At 42.6% G+C, this 18,728-nt stretch overlaps 1 protein-coding gene across 1 annotated transcript in view; it reads left to right on the top strand.

Moving 5' to 3' along the window:
- gas7a (growth arrest-specific 7a) overlaps positions 1-18,728 on the top strand; it is a 65,788-nt gene that overhangs the window by 8,513 nt on the left and 38,547 nt on the right. The window contains exon 2 of the mRNA XM_038268188.1: positions 1,105-1,213. Coding sequence (XP_038124116.1) covers positions 1,105-1,213 — 109 coding nt within the window. The remainder of the gene's footprint in view (positions 1-1,104; positions 1,214-18,728) is intronic.

Here is an 18,728-nt window from a genome sequence, read left to right as displayed (position 1 = left end):
CTGCCCTCTGGAAAGAGGTTCCGCAGCATCCGCTGCAGATCCACCAGGTTGTGCAACAGCTTCTTCCCCACTGCCATCAGACTGTTGAACCTTTGATCCACAAACCGAACTCTGCACCTATTGCACATTATCGGGCATCAAATGCTGCTGAACGTTTAACTTTTAGCCCTTTAATTGTTCATCTCATTTCTATTTTCAATAACGCATTTTTTGCACAAATGCCTATTTGCACTGAACCACTGCAACTTGCACACTGTCTCTTATCCTCTGCACTGTTCACACTTTGACCACTGCTGCACTTTTTGTATTTTTCTATAACTTGTGCCATTTGAAATATCAATGCAACATTCATAAGCTGTATGTAACGCAATTTCGTTCTGTATGCACCCTGTGCATACAAAATGACAAATAAAGAAGTCTAAGTCTAAAACATTAATGAAGCAGCAGAAGCGTCTCATTAAAGGCTGCTTTCACAGGTCTATGTTCCTACAGTCTGAATAAACTCAGTTATCAACATTAACGGCCCAATCATTACACCAAACTGCAGGAGTTCTTATTTATATGGCTCCAGTCGTACGTGGTGGGTATGAATCACTGATAGGAGCTGACTATTGCTGTGCAGCAGCAATTAGAGGAAGCCAGCCTTCACTGCCACCATGACGGAAAACAAATCTATCAATTATCAGGAGCATCATTTAAATGTGCTGGTGAAGATTCTCAGTCATCCAGGTCATAGTCATTCTGAAAAAGTTTAAAAAACAATCCACTGGACTTTGTTTCCAAAGATTGAAGATGTTTTGCTTCCCATCCAGGAAGCTTTCTCAATTCAAAGTAACTAAATATGATTAAGTAAATGCCAAAATTGGTTGCAATCTTTTTTTCAGTGTAGAGCAGGCAGAAACTTTAGTGAAGTAGGAATGCTGATACTTCAAGAATGTTACCAAAGTAAAAGTAAGAAATAAAGTACAGTAAAGCTATTCCCTGAGCTATTGTTTTTTTCAAAAATGTATTATTATATTATTATTTTTTCTCAAATAAATGTAACTGGGTTGATTTAACAAAAGTTGCATGTTGTATTGATGTTAAACTGGTATATGTTTGCAGAGCTCCACTGCATCCAAACTGGACCCTGATAGGCAGCTTCCTTCCTCTGGTCAAAGGAGCAGTTGCTATCATAAGGGACTTAAGTACCTCACCAACAGCCCAAAGAAAGGTAACATCTGTACAGCTGCAACCTCTTCTGTGAGCCAAATCCCTTAAATTACATTTGTTTTGTGATGGGAAAGGGGAGTTTTTGGAGAGCTTTAAAAGTAGCGACTCTGTTTGCAAAATGTCTTCATTATCTCCATCCACAAACTGTCATGAAACGGAGACAGAAGGACCCAGTATTCAAGGAGAGACAGTCAGTAGGAAAGTTCAAAAAGTTTATTAAATAAAACAAAAACTAAAGCTGTGGGCGGCAGACACTGCAGGATGGGGAGCGGGGCACCGCCCAATCACAGAACTCTGGTTTAACTGTCCAGTCCTAGAATGTCCCCAAGTGCTGCAGTCCCAGAGGACATGCTGGAAGCCGATCCGGGTCAGGGATCCAGAACAGACAGGAACAGGATCCAGATCAGGCGGGAAAAGAAACAGGTGGCAGGATCCAGACTTCCAGGCATCCACAGGCTCCCAGGAGGGTTCAGAGTCTGACAGGGTCCGAAAGCGTGACCAGGTGGTCACGCACAGGAGCAGACAGGATCAGGTGCAGATGAGCAGGCTCAGTGGAAGAGGGTAGCCGAGACAGGACGTGGAACCGGAACTTAATGCAGAACTTTAAACTGGTCTCCCTGGAGCTAGGCTTACTGAGATAAAAACTGAACCTCCCCACATATAGAGCCAAACACCCAGAGGACTCCGCGGGGGGAGGAACAGTGGACGATCAGGAGACGAGACAAACACAAAAACCTCTTTCCACTGGACTCCAGGATCCAGGACATGAACCATGAAATAAAACTGAACAGACAGGCTGACAGAAAGACAAATAATGATCTAGCACTGAATGCTCAGGCTGAACTGAATATAACCAGAAGAAACAGGTGAGAGGAATAAATTATAATGAGGCAGGGAGGGAAAATGGCAGGTGAAAGAGATCATCAATTAAAGAAGAGCAAACAGGCCAGATAATGACACAAACATATTTTGCTTTACTGTAGAATTGAATCTCACGTTTTGTCTTAATGTCGCATAACAAACCAGATTTCTTTATGACCTACATAGACGATATATCAAGCTATTCAGTTTATCTCCACGCTGCTAATTTAGTTTCACTGGCTTCAGCACCTTAATACTGCAAGCTGGACTCATTATCATTCTCTGCTCATCATCATCAGGCTCCATCAGGCCTGCAGATTCGATCCACTTTAATCTGATTATTTGAATTTGCTCCGTTGGAAGAAACATAGCAGCATAGGCCTCTCTCTCAGCAGTAAGATCAGATGTGGAGGGGATGCTTTTACTCTTCAGCTCCCCGACAAGGAAACATTAAAAGCTCAAAGGTAGATGACCTTTTAAAAACAACTGCTCCTGGGTTTGTGCGTTTTACACCTCATTTAGGGAAGAAGAAATAGTGGAAGAACACAGGCTCCACTGGGACATACTGAGGCTGCAGAATGAGAAACACACACACTTGGAGAAGCAAACAAAAAAGACAAATACAGTTATACACAGAAACCACATGCTGCAGCAGTCGCTTTTTATTTGCTTAGTTTATTGTTGTGTCATGTTGGAAAATGGAGCTTTGGGAAACCGCAGCTCAGCATGTCGCAGTTATAAAGATGTCAAAGCTGCTCAGAGCTGTCAGTCGCTGTCATTTAATGGAGACATTTGCACAAAGGGGGGATCAGTTGAAATGTCTGCTCATAGTCTCTCTGGAGCCTCAGTTGTGGTAGTGGGATTTGGAAGAAGGAGAAAAATTAATTGAGAGGAGATGAATCATTAAAGCATGTGGTTGTTCGCTGATAGAAGAAAACTTTCCCCAGTGAGCACATCTATGTACCAGATGTGTTTTATGCTAAAAAGATGTAGAGATTTTTTGTTTTTTTCCTTTGATGTTGTTTGATGCAATATTTGAAAACCTTTAAATCTGACTTAATCCTGTAAGCCTACCAGCAGAGAGGGGTTGCCAATTAGCTAATCCTAGAAATAAGCAAGTGAATAAAAACATGTTTATTTAGCCCCGTTGCTCTCTCTCACACCTACTGGTTTTACCGCTTCTACTATTATGAATCAGAATCAATGATATATTGAACAAAGGTGAGCAGAAAATGTTGATGAGTTTGGGAAGATGCGCCTAAGAAGGAATGCAGGAAAATCAGGTTAATCAGATCTTTAAAATCCTCCACCAGCTCTTAGTTATTTTTTTATTATTTTAAGGGGCTTTACTTGCAGCAGTGAGGAAATGGAAGGAGGGAGTTAAACCGAAACATGAAACTGTCAATTTACAGGTTTACTGACCTACAGCCAGATATGCATCATGACTGATATGAAAATGAGCTTCTTGCAATGGCGGTTGTTGAACAAATTCAGCAGGGGAGGAGCACCGAGAGAAAGTATGAAAACAAGGTATTAGGCCATCATTTTATATATTAAACGCCCCGAAACCAGCAGAAAATTGTGATGCTATCTCAATATGAATGAAGCTACAAGTGCATCACCTTCATTTTTGGATGCAAGGACCTGTGTAATGCATGCAGGGTTGGGTCTTACTGGAATGGAGCCCACCGAGCAACCGCAGTAAGGCCATCGTTACCAGAGTTGTGTTTAATCATATTCCCTGGTGTAAATATAAAAATGCCAAACTGCATTGCTGCCTCAAAGTCTACATGAGATATTTACCAAAACGAATAAATGTGATCGTCTTGTGATATACTGTTTACTATATTAGCTACAGCTAATACCATTAGGGGAAGGTACTGTGAAATCCAAATTGAGTTAGAAAGTAATGAATGTTTAAGGTGACAGTGAAGCATTTTTCAGTTGTAACACATTTTCTAATATGAGAAAATGTTTTGATTGAGAAATTGGAGCTCTTGTTAGTAAAACTCTCCATGTGAGGCAGCTTCACCTAGCACCAGCGTCTTCAGCCAACTCTCCCGTCTTCCTGTCATTTGGTCCGTCTCTTCTTCATTGTTTGTTTTAATTTCTATATTTTCTTCAATTTCAACTCACTTCAGTTCAAAAGGAAAAGTTTTAAAGTTTCTCCATTGCTGTTTTTGGCTGAACAGAGCAAGTGCTACACGACCTAACATATGCCAGGCACTTAGAATACATTGCAGCATAAATACCATGGCTATATTTGTGTAAAAATCTTTAATTTAAATCTATTAAAACTAGCCCTTTGACAGACTGGTGACCTGTCCAGGGTGGACCCGCCTCTCGCCCATGGACTGCTGGATACAGGCACAAGCCCCACCATGACCTGACAGATTAACCTGGAGAAGATAGATGGATATTCCTTTTTGATTGAAATACTTTATCCGGTAGTTTATGGGTGAGAGGTGAGGTCCACCCTGGACAGGTCGCCAATCCATCACAGGGCAACACAGCCCTGCACACAAACTCACAAACTCTCTCCCAAGGATATGCTTGGCATTTCTGGATTCTCCCAAGGAGAATCCAGAAATGCCAATTAACCCAACATTCATGTTTTTGGACTGTGGGAGGAAGCCACCCAGAGAGAACCCAAGCATGCATTGGGGGAACATGCAAACTCCATGCAGAAAGACCACAGGCTGGGAATCAAACTCAGGAGCTTCTTGATGGATGGATGGATGGATGGATGGATGGATGGATGGATGGATGGATGGATGGATGGATGGATGGATTTATCTGCTGGAGTTTCCATATTAAAGTCCAGGTTAAAGCTGCAACCCTTACTTATAATCAGACAGGATGCAAAGAAAAATGAAAATAAATATCTCTAAAGTCCAGCCATCCATGTTGCTGTAACAACACGGCGATGCATAACTTAGTCAGCTAAGGCCCCACAGAGGCAGCTGGCACAACTAAACTCCTCAACATATGGTGAAACTGGGCCTTCTCTTCCTCAGCCACCCAGTTTTGGACACAGTTATTGGAAACAGAAACACAAAGTAACAAAAACAGCATAAAAAAGGAAACAAGAGACTGGAGCAAACATCTAAAAGATATTTTACATATATTGAAGGAAATTATTATGATTTCTTAGTTAATAAGTTCATAGCTTTTGAAGCAACACATCAGGAAATTATTTTTCACATCCTAACTTTCCAATTTATTCAACTTAATTTGAGGCAGCACAACTCAAAGACAAATCCCCCCGTAACACTGTGTGAACACAACTGGAGGCTCATTATGCTTCACTACCGCCCGCATCTTCGCTCACTAGATGACATGAAGTCAGAAAGCAGATGGTTTTCCTCCTCCTGCTGGCATGGGGCCCAAACACACTTAGAGGAAGAATGAACTGGGATGCTGTCAGGCTGCAGGGCATTTTGTCAGCATTTAACTAGACAAGTTCCTTCCTCCTTAAAGAGAGAAATACTTTTCTATGGGCTAGGTCTAAAACTCTGACCCCCCAAAAACAAAGCTCAGTCTAGACTGAATCTGTTTGCAAAGACACAAACGTCACAGAAAAGTTCTGGTCAGTAATATAATTCAATTTAATTTGGTTTATTTATATAGTGCCAATTCACAACTCTGACTCAGACACATATACACTATATTGCCAAAAGTATTTGCTCACCTGCCTTGACTCACATATGAGCTTAAGTGACATCCCGTTCCTAATCCATAGGGTTCAATATGACGTCGGTCCACCCTTTGCAGCTAGAACAGCTTCAACTCTTCTGGGAAGGCTGTCCACAAGGTTTAGGAGTGTGTTTATGGGAATTTTTGACCATTCTTCCAGAAGCGCATTTGTGAGGTCGCACACTGATGTTGGACGAGAAGGCCTGGCTCTCAGTCTCCGCTCTAATTCATCCCAAAGGTGTTCTATCGGGTTGAGGTCAGGACTCTGTGCAGGCCAGTCAAGTTCATCCACACCAGACTCTGTCATCCATGTCTTTATGGACCTTGCTTTGTGCACTGGTGCACAGTCATGTTGGAAGAGGAAGGGGCCAGCTCCAAACTGTTCCCACAAAGTTGGGAGCATGGAATTGTCCAAAATGTCTTGGTATGCTGAAGCATTCAGAGTTCCTTTCACTGGAACTAAGGGGCCAAGCCCAGCTCCTGAAAAACAACCTCACACCATAATCCCCCCTCCACCAAACTTTACACTTGGCACAATGCAGTCAGACAAGTACCGTTCTCCTGGCAACCGCCAAACCCAGACCCGTCCATCAGATTGCCAGATGGAGAAGCGCGATTCGTCACTCCAGAGAACGCGTCTCCACTGCTCTAGAGTCCAGTGGCGGCGTGCTTTACACCACCGCATCCGACGCTTTGCATTGCACTTGGTGATGTATGGCTTGGATGCAGCTGCTCGACCATGGAAACCCATTCCATGAAGCTCTCTGCGCACTGTTCTTGAGCTAATCTGAAGGCCACATGAAGTTTGGAGGTCTGTAGTGATTGACTCTGCAGAAAGTTGGCGACCTCTTCGCACTATGCGCTTCAGCATCCGCTGACCCCGCTCCGTCAGTTTACGTGGCCTACCACTTCGTGGCTGAGTTGCTGTCGTTCCCAAACACTTCCATTTTCTTATAATACAGCTGACAGTTGACTGTGGAATATTTAGGAGCGAGGAAATTTCACGACTGGATTTGTTGCACAGGTGGCATCCTATCACAGTTCCACGCTGGAATTCACTGAGCTCCTGAGAGCGACCCATTCTTTCACAAATGTTTGTAAAAACAGTCTGCATGCCTAGGTGCTTGAATTTATACACCTGTGGCCATGGAAGTGATTGGAACACCTGATTCCAATAATTTGGATGGGTGAGCAAATACTTTTGGCAATATAGTGTAAGTGTGTCTGAACCTTCAAGCACTAGTGTAATTATCCATCTTTAAATAGAATTCTCCAAAGATGAAGAGGTAGACAAGGTGTGTGCATAGTGCAAGGTCAGGAAAAGACAGGTGAGAAAACACACAGAACAGTGGCAGGCAAAGCAGCAGTTGTTAAACTGACAAAGAAAAACCTTCCATTCAGTAGATAATGTTACATACTGTATATGATGGAAGTTATGTCAGCGCATATTAAATGCTTTCCAGAAGCACATGTGGAATTCTATTGTTAAGGAAGAAAATATTCTAAATAGTTAACTTTGGAAAAAGGTTGGGTGTTTCTCTTCCTCTCCCAGGTGCGCTCAGCGAGCTGCGTGTGGCCCCCAAGGAAAACCAGCAAGATATGCGAACGTCACAGAATCACAGAATTTAATCCAACAAAAAACAGCTTATGAGTTAACAACAAAACTGCAGAACAACAGAAACATACATTCAGTTACCTGAGGTAGAGAAAAATAGAAAAGAGAGGCAAAGACGCGTCTTTGGAGAGAGCTGGTGCAAAAGCAAAAAAGTGGCAGCTATCTGAATTTTTGCCCCTGTGCCCAAAATTTTATAATGTAGATAAGTCCTTCCCTTTAGTATAAGGTCGTCCAGCTTGACCAATTGGAAGCTACTTTGGACACTCAGAAAAACTAATTTACGGCCGGGCCCCCCACTAGATTCTAACGTCATCTGGCTGTCATGAGATAAAGCTTAACAGAATCGATGTGGAATGTTGAGGGCCCCTTTCCTGCCATAAATCTCAAGAACAAACTTAAATTCAGTATTTTGGTTCAGGGAAAGGTTATCTTCACAGCTCAATCTTGCTCTTTTGCACCATTCCACCCCAAAAGATTGAATCCTGCCTTAAACCACATAGAATCAACAGAACATAAAATACAATTCCTTTTTCTCACATATAAAACATAATATTCAATCTAACATATTCAATTACCCCATTAAACCTATATCCTGAGCAATTTTCTAATAGTAAACAAAACATTTTCATTCAAACAATTTCAATTTGATTCTGATATTCACACAGATAGTACAACTTTCAATTAAAAAACATGATATTAATACTTAGAAAAATGTCTTAAAAACTAAATGTTAATGTTTTAACATTCTACATTTTATTCAGTATTACAGCATCTCAGATGTTTATTCTGGAAGACCTTTGATCTTCTGTAACCCAAGGAGACCTCTCCCCTGAGGCTCAACTGTTATTCACCCCCCAGGAGATACTCATTTTAAGGCCTCCTGTGCTTTGAATACTTACCCATTAGTAGTTTTAAATCATTAACACAGCCTTGTTCAAAATTCAGAAATATGGTCAAAATGAAAGTGTTCAACATACCTTTTACACACGCCATAAGATTAACTGTTTTAAAAACTAAAATAATCATTTTTCTTTAACAGTCCCCGTTTTGAGGTCTGAGACACACAGACCTCACAAATCTAATTGATTAAGCCTTCTAATAGAGGAACCAAAACACTATTTAGTATACTAAGAAACTAAAACATTATCCTAATTATATAACAGTCCCCGTTTATTAAACAGAACCTACCAGCTCCACAACCCCCTCATCAGCAGCACCGCGAAAAAGCATCTGATAGGGAGACGGAGCAGACGGGCCACTGCTTCCCTTCTCAATTGAAACTGTAATAAGCCTAATGATAAGCGACCGGATGCACGGTACACAACAGCATCCACAGGTGACCACTATGGCTACAAAAGTAGCCACAGAAACTAGCAGTGACATGACGATCCCTTTCCATTTACCAAACATAGTAGAAAACCACCTGTCCAAACCACCATTAATACCCGAATTTTCATGCATAGATTTACTCAAAATTCTCAAACCTTCTAACGCTCTAGTGACAGATCCATCAGGGGCTGTATTATTAGGTATCAACGTACAGCAGCTGTCTTGGAACATAAAGCAGACCCCTCCTTTTTCAGCCAAAAGCATGTCCAGGGCCATCCGATTTTGAATTGTCATTAAAGAAGTCGGGGCTAACTGGTCCTTCAAACCTCCAACAGCATCCCTGGTCAGATTTGCTAGCCTCAAAAGATTATAATGGACATAATTAATCCTATCAACATTTTTATTCGGGGTGATAGGAAAGAAAGCTGATACCACAGGTAAATTCTCAAAACCTGCTGCAATTTGATCCGCCAATTTATATTGATCCGGAACCCCTCTCGGCACACCGATGGCATCGATATAAGTAGGAGAATTAGTAGTCAAATCAAATGCAGTATCCAAATGTGTATGACGCACCTGTCGCTTATTTCTCTGTGTCAGTAAGTTGAACACCTGCGCCGGACCTACAGGATCAAGTCTTTCTCCTACAACCATAAGCGGGACTGCAAGGCGAGTCATAGCACATACTCCGACAGTCTTAGGAGGAATTCGCACATATAATCTATCACCTCCACAAAAATAATAAAGTCCAGCTCTGGCCCAATTCCCGATTCTGGTTACTATCAAAGTAACACTACACCAATCACTAGGAATCTGTCCAAAATTGAAATCAGGCTCAAGATGAGTGAAATTAAAACAGACATACAATCCCGTACCCTTATCCGGAAGAAAAGTTCCCGTTTGAGTATAGTTATTAATAGGCGGATATATTGTGGCAAACACAGTACAATTCATGGGATTCGCCTCACGTGTTAATCTCAGCATGCAATCAAAACCCCAGCTATCCCCCAAGTGTAATGGGGCAGGTTCCGTATAAAAAGGTCTAGCTGTTGCACATGCAATGCGCCCCCAAATTTAGTTTCTTTAGTGTTTGAACCACCCAAATTCAACCATAAATTCCTCCCCTTATCCCCGTCACTGTTTGAATGTGCCCAATGGTGTGACTGCGGTAGTCAATTTTACCCGCATATGATCGGAACCTAAAATTCCCCACTTTTTCCTCTTGGGGCCTGATAATTAATTTTAATATTCCGAGTGGATCTTTCTCTCAATTGAACCCCCCCAAAGTTAAAAAAACAGCTGAATCCGGGGATATTTTTTAAAGAAAGATTATGCTTTGGGGAAAGTTTAAAAACAAGGGGTTTTTTTGGGACCCTTCGCGGGAGAATTTCCTATGTCCCCTTTTTTATGTTCCCTTTGTCTTTTTCAGTGACATTTTTATAAGCATAAGGTGGACTCCAATTGATCCCACCCATCTGAAAAGCCAAATTTCCAAGGGGGCCAATTGTCGAACCCCTTCTCCTGAGTAAAAAATGTCGCTGAAAATGAATCTCACACAAATACAAAGGGTCTTCTGCCAGGATGAGGAGTCGACCACAGCGACGAGTTCCTCACACAGGTAAATTTGGGAAATCAGTCAAAGTACCCAAACTATAATTTAATTAAATTCCTAAATTTTTAGTGAGGCACTTATCAAAAAGGGTCTAAAAAACGCTTCACAGAGCAGTACATTTCCCCAGAGACTCCCAGTAACAAAAATGGGTTGGAAAATCAGATGTCTGATAGGAATTTAGTCCGCGGAGACCCTCCTAAACCCATACCCCCACAGAATGAGCCCGAAAAATACACATAGCAAAACTTCCACTCCCAATCACGTGTTTTAAGCTAAATCCATTATCTGAAAAAATTTTAATCCCCCTGTTGACCAAAAAAATTTTAACCCAGTAAAAACTAAAACCAAAAATACTTTCACTTATCAAATTGAAAATCATAAAACTCAGTTATCGAAAGAAAGCAAACACACATAAATATCAGCCCAGAATATGAAAAAAAAAAATAAAAAAAAAGATATCTCAAAATTATAAAAAATGCTCAAAACTTAAAAGACAATATTCACCAAAAAACTCCAATTTTCAAAAAAAAACAATAACAACATAAAAAAAATACATCATAAACAAAAAAAATGACAAAAATACATAAACACATAAAATTTTAAAAAATAATTTTTTTTTTTTTTTCACAATTCAAAAATAAAATTTAGAGTTGTCTTTTTGCTTTTTCAATAGCCCCCAAAAATGAATATGAATTTTGTAAGGAAACGACCAAAATACCGCAAAAAGAAACGAAGTTCTTAAAGAGTTCGAAAAAAAACGAAAACACGCAAAAAAGAAGTAAGTTAATGAGACTTGTAGCCTGCCCCTTCACTGTTCCTCCTCGTTTTAAACCTAGGTTTTCCACCTGAGTGTCCTTTTTGCTCACTAAAAATTGGAGTATTTGCCATTTAACAGTGAGTTTAAGGGAGGGTGAAATCTCCTTTTCTAAATGGAAGGACACCAGAACAGGTTATTGTGCCTGTCGGGCCCTTTTTAACCCTTTTTGATTCAGGAAAATGAAAAAATCTTAGCAGGAATCCCTGCTACACTTCTGCCGGAAATGAGATCCCCCCCCGCGTTGGGATGTGCCTGCAGACACTCCTCGACCCCAGGTTGAGACTGCAGATTCTCCTGTATGCTTTGTAGCGTGCGTTGTGGCCCCTCGCTGCTGTGCACTGACTCCAAGGGAACCCACGTGTCCCCTTTCCCCTTGTAAGGACAGCAAGATGTCCTCTCCACGACCGGTAGGGCCCCGGTGAAGCGGGGTTTAGACCACTTTTCTTTTGATGACCTTCAGGGCACCCATCGTTTCCGGGAAACTGCTCCCAGCCTGGCTTTCCTCTTTGTCTGGATTTTGTAAATTCTGCCCCAGGCCCCTGTAACTCATTGAAGAAATCTTTATGAGATAAATGGCAAGTTAAACCTTTCCATCCTGGGATGGGGGTAGCAGGCCCTGGAAACACCGCCCCTGTTGGAGCCATATGGAGAGAACCCCTTTTGTTTGGGTTTAAATAGACATTCCAGACATAAAAGCATGGGAAAAGAAACTCCCAAAATTCAATTTGGTATGTCCCACATATTTTTACCCAATTTTTGTTTAAAGTTTTTTTTAATCTCTAAACCTTACCTGTGTTTGGGGATATATACGTACCGAATAAATTTCTTAAAATCCGGCATCTGCTCCATTTTGCAATTTTGGGTTTCCAAAAATGAGTGCCGTTTTTCTGATTTACCTTCTCTGGAATCCATGGGTCGGAATGAAATGTTGATCAGAACTTTATAACAGTTTTACGCCCTTTTTTTGCTGGCCACCCCCGGGCCACCAGAGTATGCATCAAACACATTAATTCATACCTGTTTCCTTACGGGGCGTTATCATGTTTTAAAAATCAATAATAATTTCCCTTTACCGGGTTGTGTATGAAGGGGAAATGTCCCCTTGGGGTTGAAGTTGGTTTTGTTTGTGTTGCCACAAATTTCAAATTTTTTCCTGTTTCCTTGCCCATGTCCCCAAAAAGGATGCCCCGTGCTCTAGGTTTTTTAACATCTGTGTAACGCCCACATGCCCAAAGTAGAGTTTCCCCTGAAGAACCTGGATTTCATATTAGGGGAAAGAATTATTTTTAATTCGGTCCCCGCCAGAGCCCCTCCATGCAGACGGCCCTCTTGCTTTCCAACTGATGTTTTTAAGGTGACACGCTTTTCTGATGAGAAATAATTTTTCCCCAGGAAATTTTTTTTCCCATCTGCTCAATTTATTTACTTCCCTTTAAAAAAAGAGATGGCAGGTTCCAGTCCCTTTTAGCGGCCTCATCCGGGGCCCTTTTCTGCTGAAAACTTGGGGTCTTGTTTGATCGTCCCTTGCATTTAACCCCGCAAAAAATTGAGGCAGCAGTAATCCCTCCCCCAAATTCTTTCTTTTCAGTTTATTTTTTAGGGTTTTGTGCTGTGTTATAAACCCTGCTCAAGCCACTGAGGAAGTTCCCCAGTTACGGCACTAGCCACATAGGCTATCATGTATAGATTCACCCTCAATCCTTCAGCAAATTTTCGGGCCTCAACCATCGTTTCACTTCTGCTCTCTGTGCTGATTGGGCACCCTGTAACCTTTCTCCTTTAAAACCTGAAACTCACTGCCCACATCTTCCACTACACTATGCTGCTCTCAACCCGTCTGTGTCATGTTTAAAAGCAACCATCTGTGTAAAAAATTTTTTTACATCTTTACTCCAAAAGGGGAAACTTGTGGTCAGGTCTTTTTTTTTTTTTCCTTTTTTACTAACTCCTCACAGTTTGGGCTGCCTTCTTGCTCCTGTCAGCCATATTCACTCCGTTTGTACAAAGTTATATTAGGTGATTCCGAATTTTGCTCAATTTTTGTTGCTCAATGTTGTCAATTTGAATGTTTTGAATTCACATTGCCCACACTGTGTGATGTCATAATCTGCAATGGATGACCCATCACAATGTGTGCTGTTTTTTTAAACATTTTTTCCCACCGTGTGCTGCTTGTACATCAGGGGTGCCTTTCCCATAGGATCTAACTTGCATGACAATTGGAGAATTTCCTCTCACCCCCCTTTTTTCGAAACAGAACGCATTAACTGTCCTCTGTTTACGAAACATCCAAAAAGAACTGTGAAAATTAAATCAGGAAGGCCAACTGCACTGCAGCAGCCAAATTTTTTTTCAGGAAATGAAGCATTTCTGCCCCATAGTCCAATTCAGACATGGCTGGATCGAATCCCATGCTCTCTGACTAAAGCCCGTAGTGGTCCGTCAGTCCCGTATAGTTAGGAAGTAAATTCCCAAATATCCCGTCGTCCCAAAAAAAGAAACATTCCTTCACAGTAAGGTTTGGGGTGATTTAAAATTGCAGATTTATGACTGGGGGACATCTGGTGCCTGTCCCCGTGTAATCCGTCCCAAAAAGGAAACTTTTTTCCTTGCAATTTGCAATTTAGATTTGCTGACTTTAAAACCCCTGTCAGCGAGATGTGACAACAGTCGTCGTGTGGCTTCAACACAAGACTCCAACGTTTGTGCTGCCAGCATGAGGTCATCAACATACTGAATCAAGGTCACACCCTCTGGTAACACACAGTTCGATAACTGCTGTTTCAAAATCTGATTAAAAAGCCCCGGGGAGAGAGCAAAACCCTGTGGCAGACGCGTATATCTCAGCTGCTGACCTCTGTAGGTGAAAGAAAACACATCTCTACATTCCTCAGCCAACGGGAGACAAAAGAAAGCGTTAGCAAGGTCCACACATGAGAACCAAGTTTGAGAGGGATCAAGGTTAGTTAGTGCAACATGGGGATTAGGCACAGGCACCGTAGGGGTCAATAAAACAGAATTAATCGCCCTAAGATCATGTGCCATGCGGTATTTACCTGTCCCCTTCTTTTCCACAGGTAAAATAGGAGTGTTCCAGGAGGAGGTGGAAGATTCTAGCACACCTGCCTCTAAAAGACCCCTAATAGTTTCTGCTATCCCCTCCTCTGCCGCCCGCTTGTGAGAATACTGTGACCTCCAAATAGGAGGACCCGGTTGTAAATCAAAGGTGACAGGTGTGACATCAACAAGCCCCACATCAGTGGGACCTGTAGCCCACAAACACTCCGGCAAAGAAGACAACATTGCCACAGCAGTTGGATGATCAGTCAACTCCCTGCCATGGTGCCTAGGAAGTTGAACATGTCCCAAAAGTACAGAGTCCACAGCCGAACATTTTATTTTGTACGTGTTTGTAGAAGGAGAGAAGAAGAGGTCAGGAGCAACAGTATTCTGCCAGTCTGAAACTGCAAGAGAGCGTTTTACCACGCCCCCCAATTCCATGGCCTGATGGCCAGGATGCAGAGCCAAAGAAATATGTGGAACTGCCTCATCATGCATCTTATACCAAGCCAACTGATCCTGAGTCAGATTAACCGCAGCAGCAACACCCTCCGGTGCCACATAAATGTCCTGTGAAAACACAGTCCAATCTTTACCAGCTAAATGCAGCTCAAACTGCTCCTGGAACCATTCAGTCTGGTCTTGGTCATAAAACAAAGTTACGTGAGGAAGATCAGGAGTCGGCCCATACGGTGCAAGTGCTTGGATCCAGGGTTTCCAAAGCAGAAAACAGGACAGGATCCCAGCATGGTCAGTCGTCTCTGGCTGTAAAAGACCCCAGTATATGTCAGCCAGAAGCTCCTCAGATTGCTGGAGCAAAAATTGTCCATGTGTATATACTCGAGAACAGGCATGGGAAGATCCATCAGGAAAAGTGACAAGTAGTCCATCAGGTCCGCACAAAATAGTTGCCCCCAGAGCAATCAACAAATCTCTCCCTAATAAGTTCACAGGAGATGAGGGGGAACACACAAAAGGATGTGTCACTTTTTGTCTGCCCACAACTGTGTGTAAAGGTGTGGAGATAGGCAGAGTTTGTTTCACCCCAGAAAAACCAACCACTGATATTGTCTGATCAGAAAGTTTTTGCAAGGGAAGGACAACATTCATGGTGGAATATGTTGCCCCTGTATCCACCAAAAATGGCAATGTTTGTCCATCAACCGTCACATCAATCAGGGGATCTGCCAACGCTCCCTGATGCAGGTTCTTCTCAGGGGTGTGTCAATATTCTCCAGTCTGGTAGTACTGGCCAGGATGTTGCGGAAGCAATGCAGCAATCGGAGGTTCTTGTGGCGTCAGGTCCGGCAATGCACCCTCTTCGCCACAATAAAAACACTTGTCTCTGCGTCTCAAGCCTCGTCCACCCCTTCCTCGCACACCCGACCATGCGGCCGCTCTCCCTCTTCTCCCACGCCACCCCGGAAAACCAGACTGCCAACGTGGAGCTGCATACATGTGAGGACCAGGTTGTGCTACTGCCACAGGAGCCTGAGTAGGAACAGGAACTAATGGAGTAGCAGCTGTTAACATAGCCTTGACCTCCTTCCGGTCCTGTTTTATAAGATGAAGCTTTTGTCTGGCTTCACTTAACTGAAGCCTCAGTAATTGTTTCTTAAAATCCTCCTGCTCCTTCTCTGCCTCTCTCTCCTCATCCTGAGAAATCTGCAAATTATGCAACAAATGCAACTCCCATTTCGCATGTTCACAACCTTTCAACTCCGGGTTTTTTCTCATCAAGGCAGCGACAGAGGGAGGGACACCATCCAAAACAGCTTGACGGAAATGTTCCCTCATTAATGTAGCACCAGTTGGATGAACCCCAGTTTGCCGTCTCCAGATGTCTAGGGCTTTATCTAAAAATATTTTTGGGTGCTCTTTGGAGTCCCATAAAAATTTAGGAATAAGTGAAAGAGACACAGGGGGAAACATGTCCCTCAGGGCCGCACCCACAGGAGTCAGAACAGCTGAAAGAGGCGTATGGTCAGGCTGATTTGTAGTTCCAGCAGACAGTTCAACATCACGACAATTTGTTGTTGTTGTTGAACGACTTAAAATAGCTCTGAAATCTCCCAAAGCTAAGGTTAACCCTCCTGTTAGGGAATCCAACGCCTGTAACCAAGGAATAGCACCATCCACCAGAGAGGGTAACTTATCAATTAGGGTCTGCAGATCCCCAAAGGAGAAAGGCTTATATCTCTGACCCTGTTGTGTTACTAATAAGGGCATAACGTGATTAGATGAGCTCTCAGAATGTACTGATGTAGCCTCTGAATGACTCGATAAAGTAGAAATGCATGTGGTCAAATCATCAATATCACGCCGCAGACTCTCCTCCATTTGCAAAAAGCGCTCAGGAAAAGAATCTACGCCAGAGGGGGCAACCACAAACTGAGGTGTGTCAATGTCACAAGGGGAGGGACTAGCCTCCCTACTCTGCAGATCAATTAGATTGGCCCCATCCCCATGCAACCTAGGGGTGGAGGTAAACCTCACAGCGCCCCTCACGTGTGGGTGAAAAGATGAGGAGTGTCCTAGAGAAGGCGGAACTTCCTCTCCAAGACGTCCCACCAGTTTCATATCCATGCTCAGTTGTACCTCCCCCTGTTCCTCCTCCTTAGAGGAAGGGGCTAAGGTGGGGGCGGTGCTGCATGGTTGATGTGTAATACGAGTCATACTTGGTAAAGTCGCAGAAGGAGGCAGGGAAAAACAGAGTTTTTCACGCTGGACGCGATCTGCCATAGGAAGACTATCAGAAACAGGGCAAAAATGTATAAGGGATGTCGGGGATAGAGTCTTTGACTCGGGTGCCTCCTTTACCGGTGGAGCACCAGAAACAATCGGAGGAGGAGCTCCCACAATATCCCATTCTGCCGTACCCATACGAACATCCAAAACTGGATACAATCCCGTGTAAAAGGGATTGGTATTATTATATGGAGGCGGGAGTGGAGCATCAGATGGACTATGTAGCTGTTTAGGTTGTTCAGAACACACCTCCGGACGATCTACCCGAGCGTGAAATGAGTCCGAAGTCTGTGTAACTGACCCCTTTTTATAAAGGTGATCCGTTCCCTGCCAACCCACCAGAAGGTTAGCCCACAACTGTCTATCCTGTTCCGCGTTCTCTAACTTTTTAATTAGTCTTTTCTTGCCAAACAGACTAGCTTCATCCTTCTGTAATCGCACTGCATCCCTGACAGCTAAGGCTTGTTTTAAACAATCATTCAAAATCAAACCCAAAGGCTTTGTCGCAGTAAGAAGTTCATTCTGTTTGCGAACCGCATTTTCCAACATGATTTTCAGATCAACCGCCTTCAGATGAAGCGAAGCCAAACCAAGCTGCTGATCATAAATACCAATTAAGTCATCAATCTGTTCCCGCAGAGTTTCCCACGGACCTAAACCATAGGAATGGCCAATAACATCTTTTTGCAACTCGGAGTCCATCCTATCGTTACAATAAAAATGCGGCAAAAATCAACTCAAATCAGCACAAACAGCGGTTTTCAGCGTTCCACTCAGCAATCCGCACACAGACACACACACACAGAGCTCTGCAGATTCAGACACCACACACCACAGCAGCAGTCTCAAAAATTGCCACAAACATAGAAATACAGACAACACAAAACACAGTGTCAGACAAGCGGAAAAGACAGAGAAGAAAAAATAAAAATTAAAAATTAGGCGCCGGCTACAAAATATATATGATGCATCAATCTCAGTCCCTCACTTCAGAGCTGGGTCAAGCTCGAGGCGAAAATAAGCCTCAATTTAGTTTATTCGATCAATCAATCCACCCAGTGACAAAAGGTTTTTTTTCTTTTCCAGCTGGGGAGAGCGATTTAACCCTTATTAAATCAAATAATTTATCTTAGTCCTTTATACTATAAGCAACCCGATTAAGGGTGCCAAACAAAGGTGATCCAACCTGCTATTAGTCCTTTATTTTCCACGAGTGATACAACTCGGTCCAATTAACCCAAATAATTATAAGTCCACTGGAGATGAGTCGAAATCTCCGGGCTGATACAAGCCCCTGCTAATTAATACACAGATACCCGAAATTCTTTTTTAGAGGCACAGGGATTGCTCCTCAGGGTAAAGAATAAATTAATCTTTATTAATTAATCAATTAATTAATTAATCAATCAATAAAACCTTCTTTTAAAAAACCCAGCTTAAGTCAGAGTTAACGTAAAGGCTCTGTTTGAACTAGCCACAGTTCCCTGTAATGTGTATTTATCCAAATCCTTAAACAACCGACTCTTTTAAGAGAGATTCTATCTATTTCTGCAGCTTCTGAATTCTGTGAGGCCGCACACAGCAAATCAGCCCCGGTCCGACCACACGGCGCTTCAGACAACTAAAAAATAATCAAATACGGTCTTACCACACCGAAGCGTCGGGCCGAGACGGATCAATCAGGACCAAACAGCCGCTCGCCGAGACTCCAGAACCGGCACGAGCCCCCAATTTGTTAAGGAAGAAAATATTCTAAATAGTTAACTTTGGAAAAAGGT

Source organism: Cyprinodon tularosa, unplaced genomic scaffold, assembly GCF_016077235.1.
Source record: "Cyprinodon tularosa strain WSP-4 unplaced genomic scaffold, ASM1607723v1 ctg697, whole genome shotgun sequence".
Lineage (NCBI taxonomy): Eukaryota > Metazoa > Chordata > Actinopteri > Cyprinodontiformes > Cyprinodontidae > Cyprinodon > Cyprinodon tularosa.
This window is presented reverse-complemented; position numbering and strand designations above follow the sequence as displayed.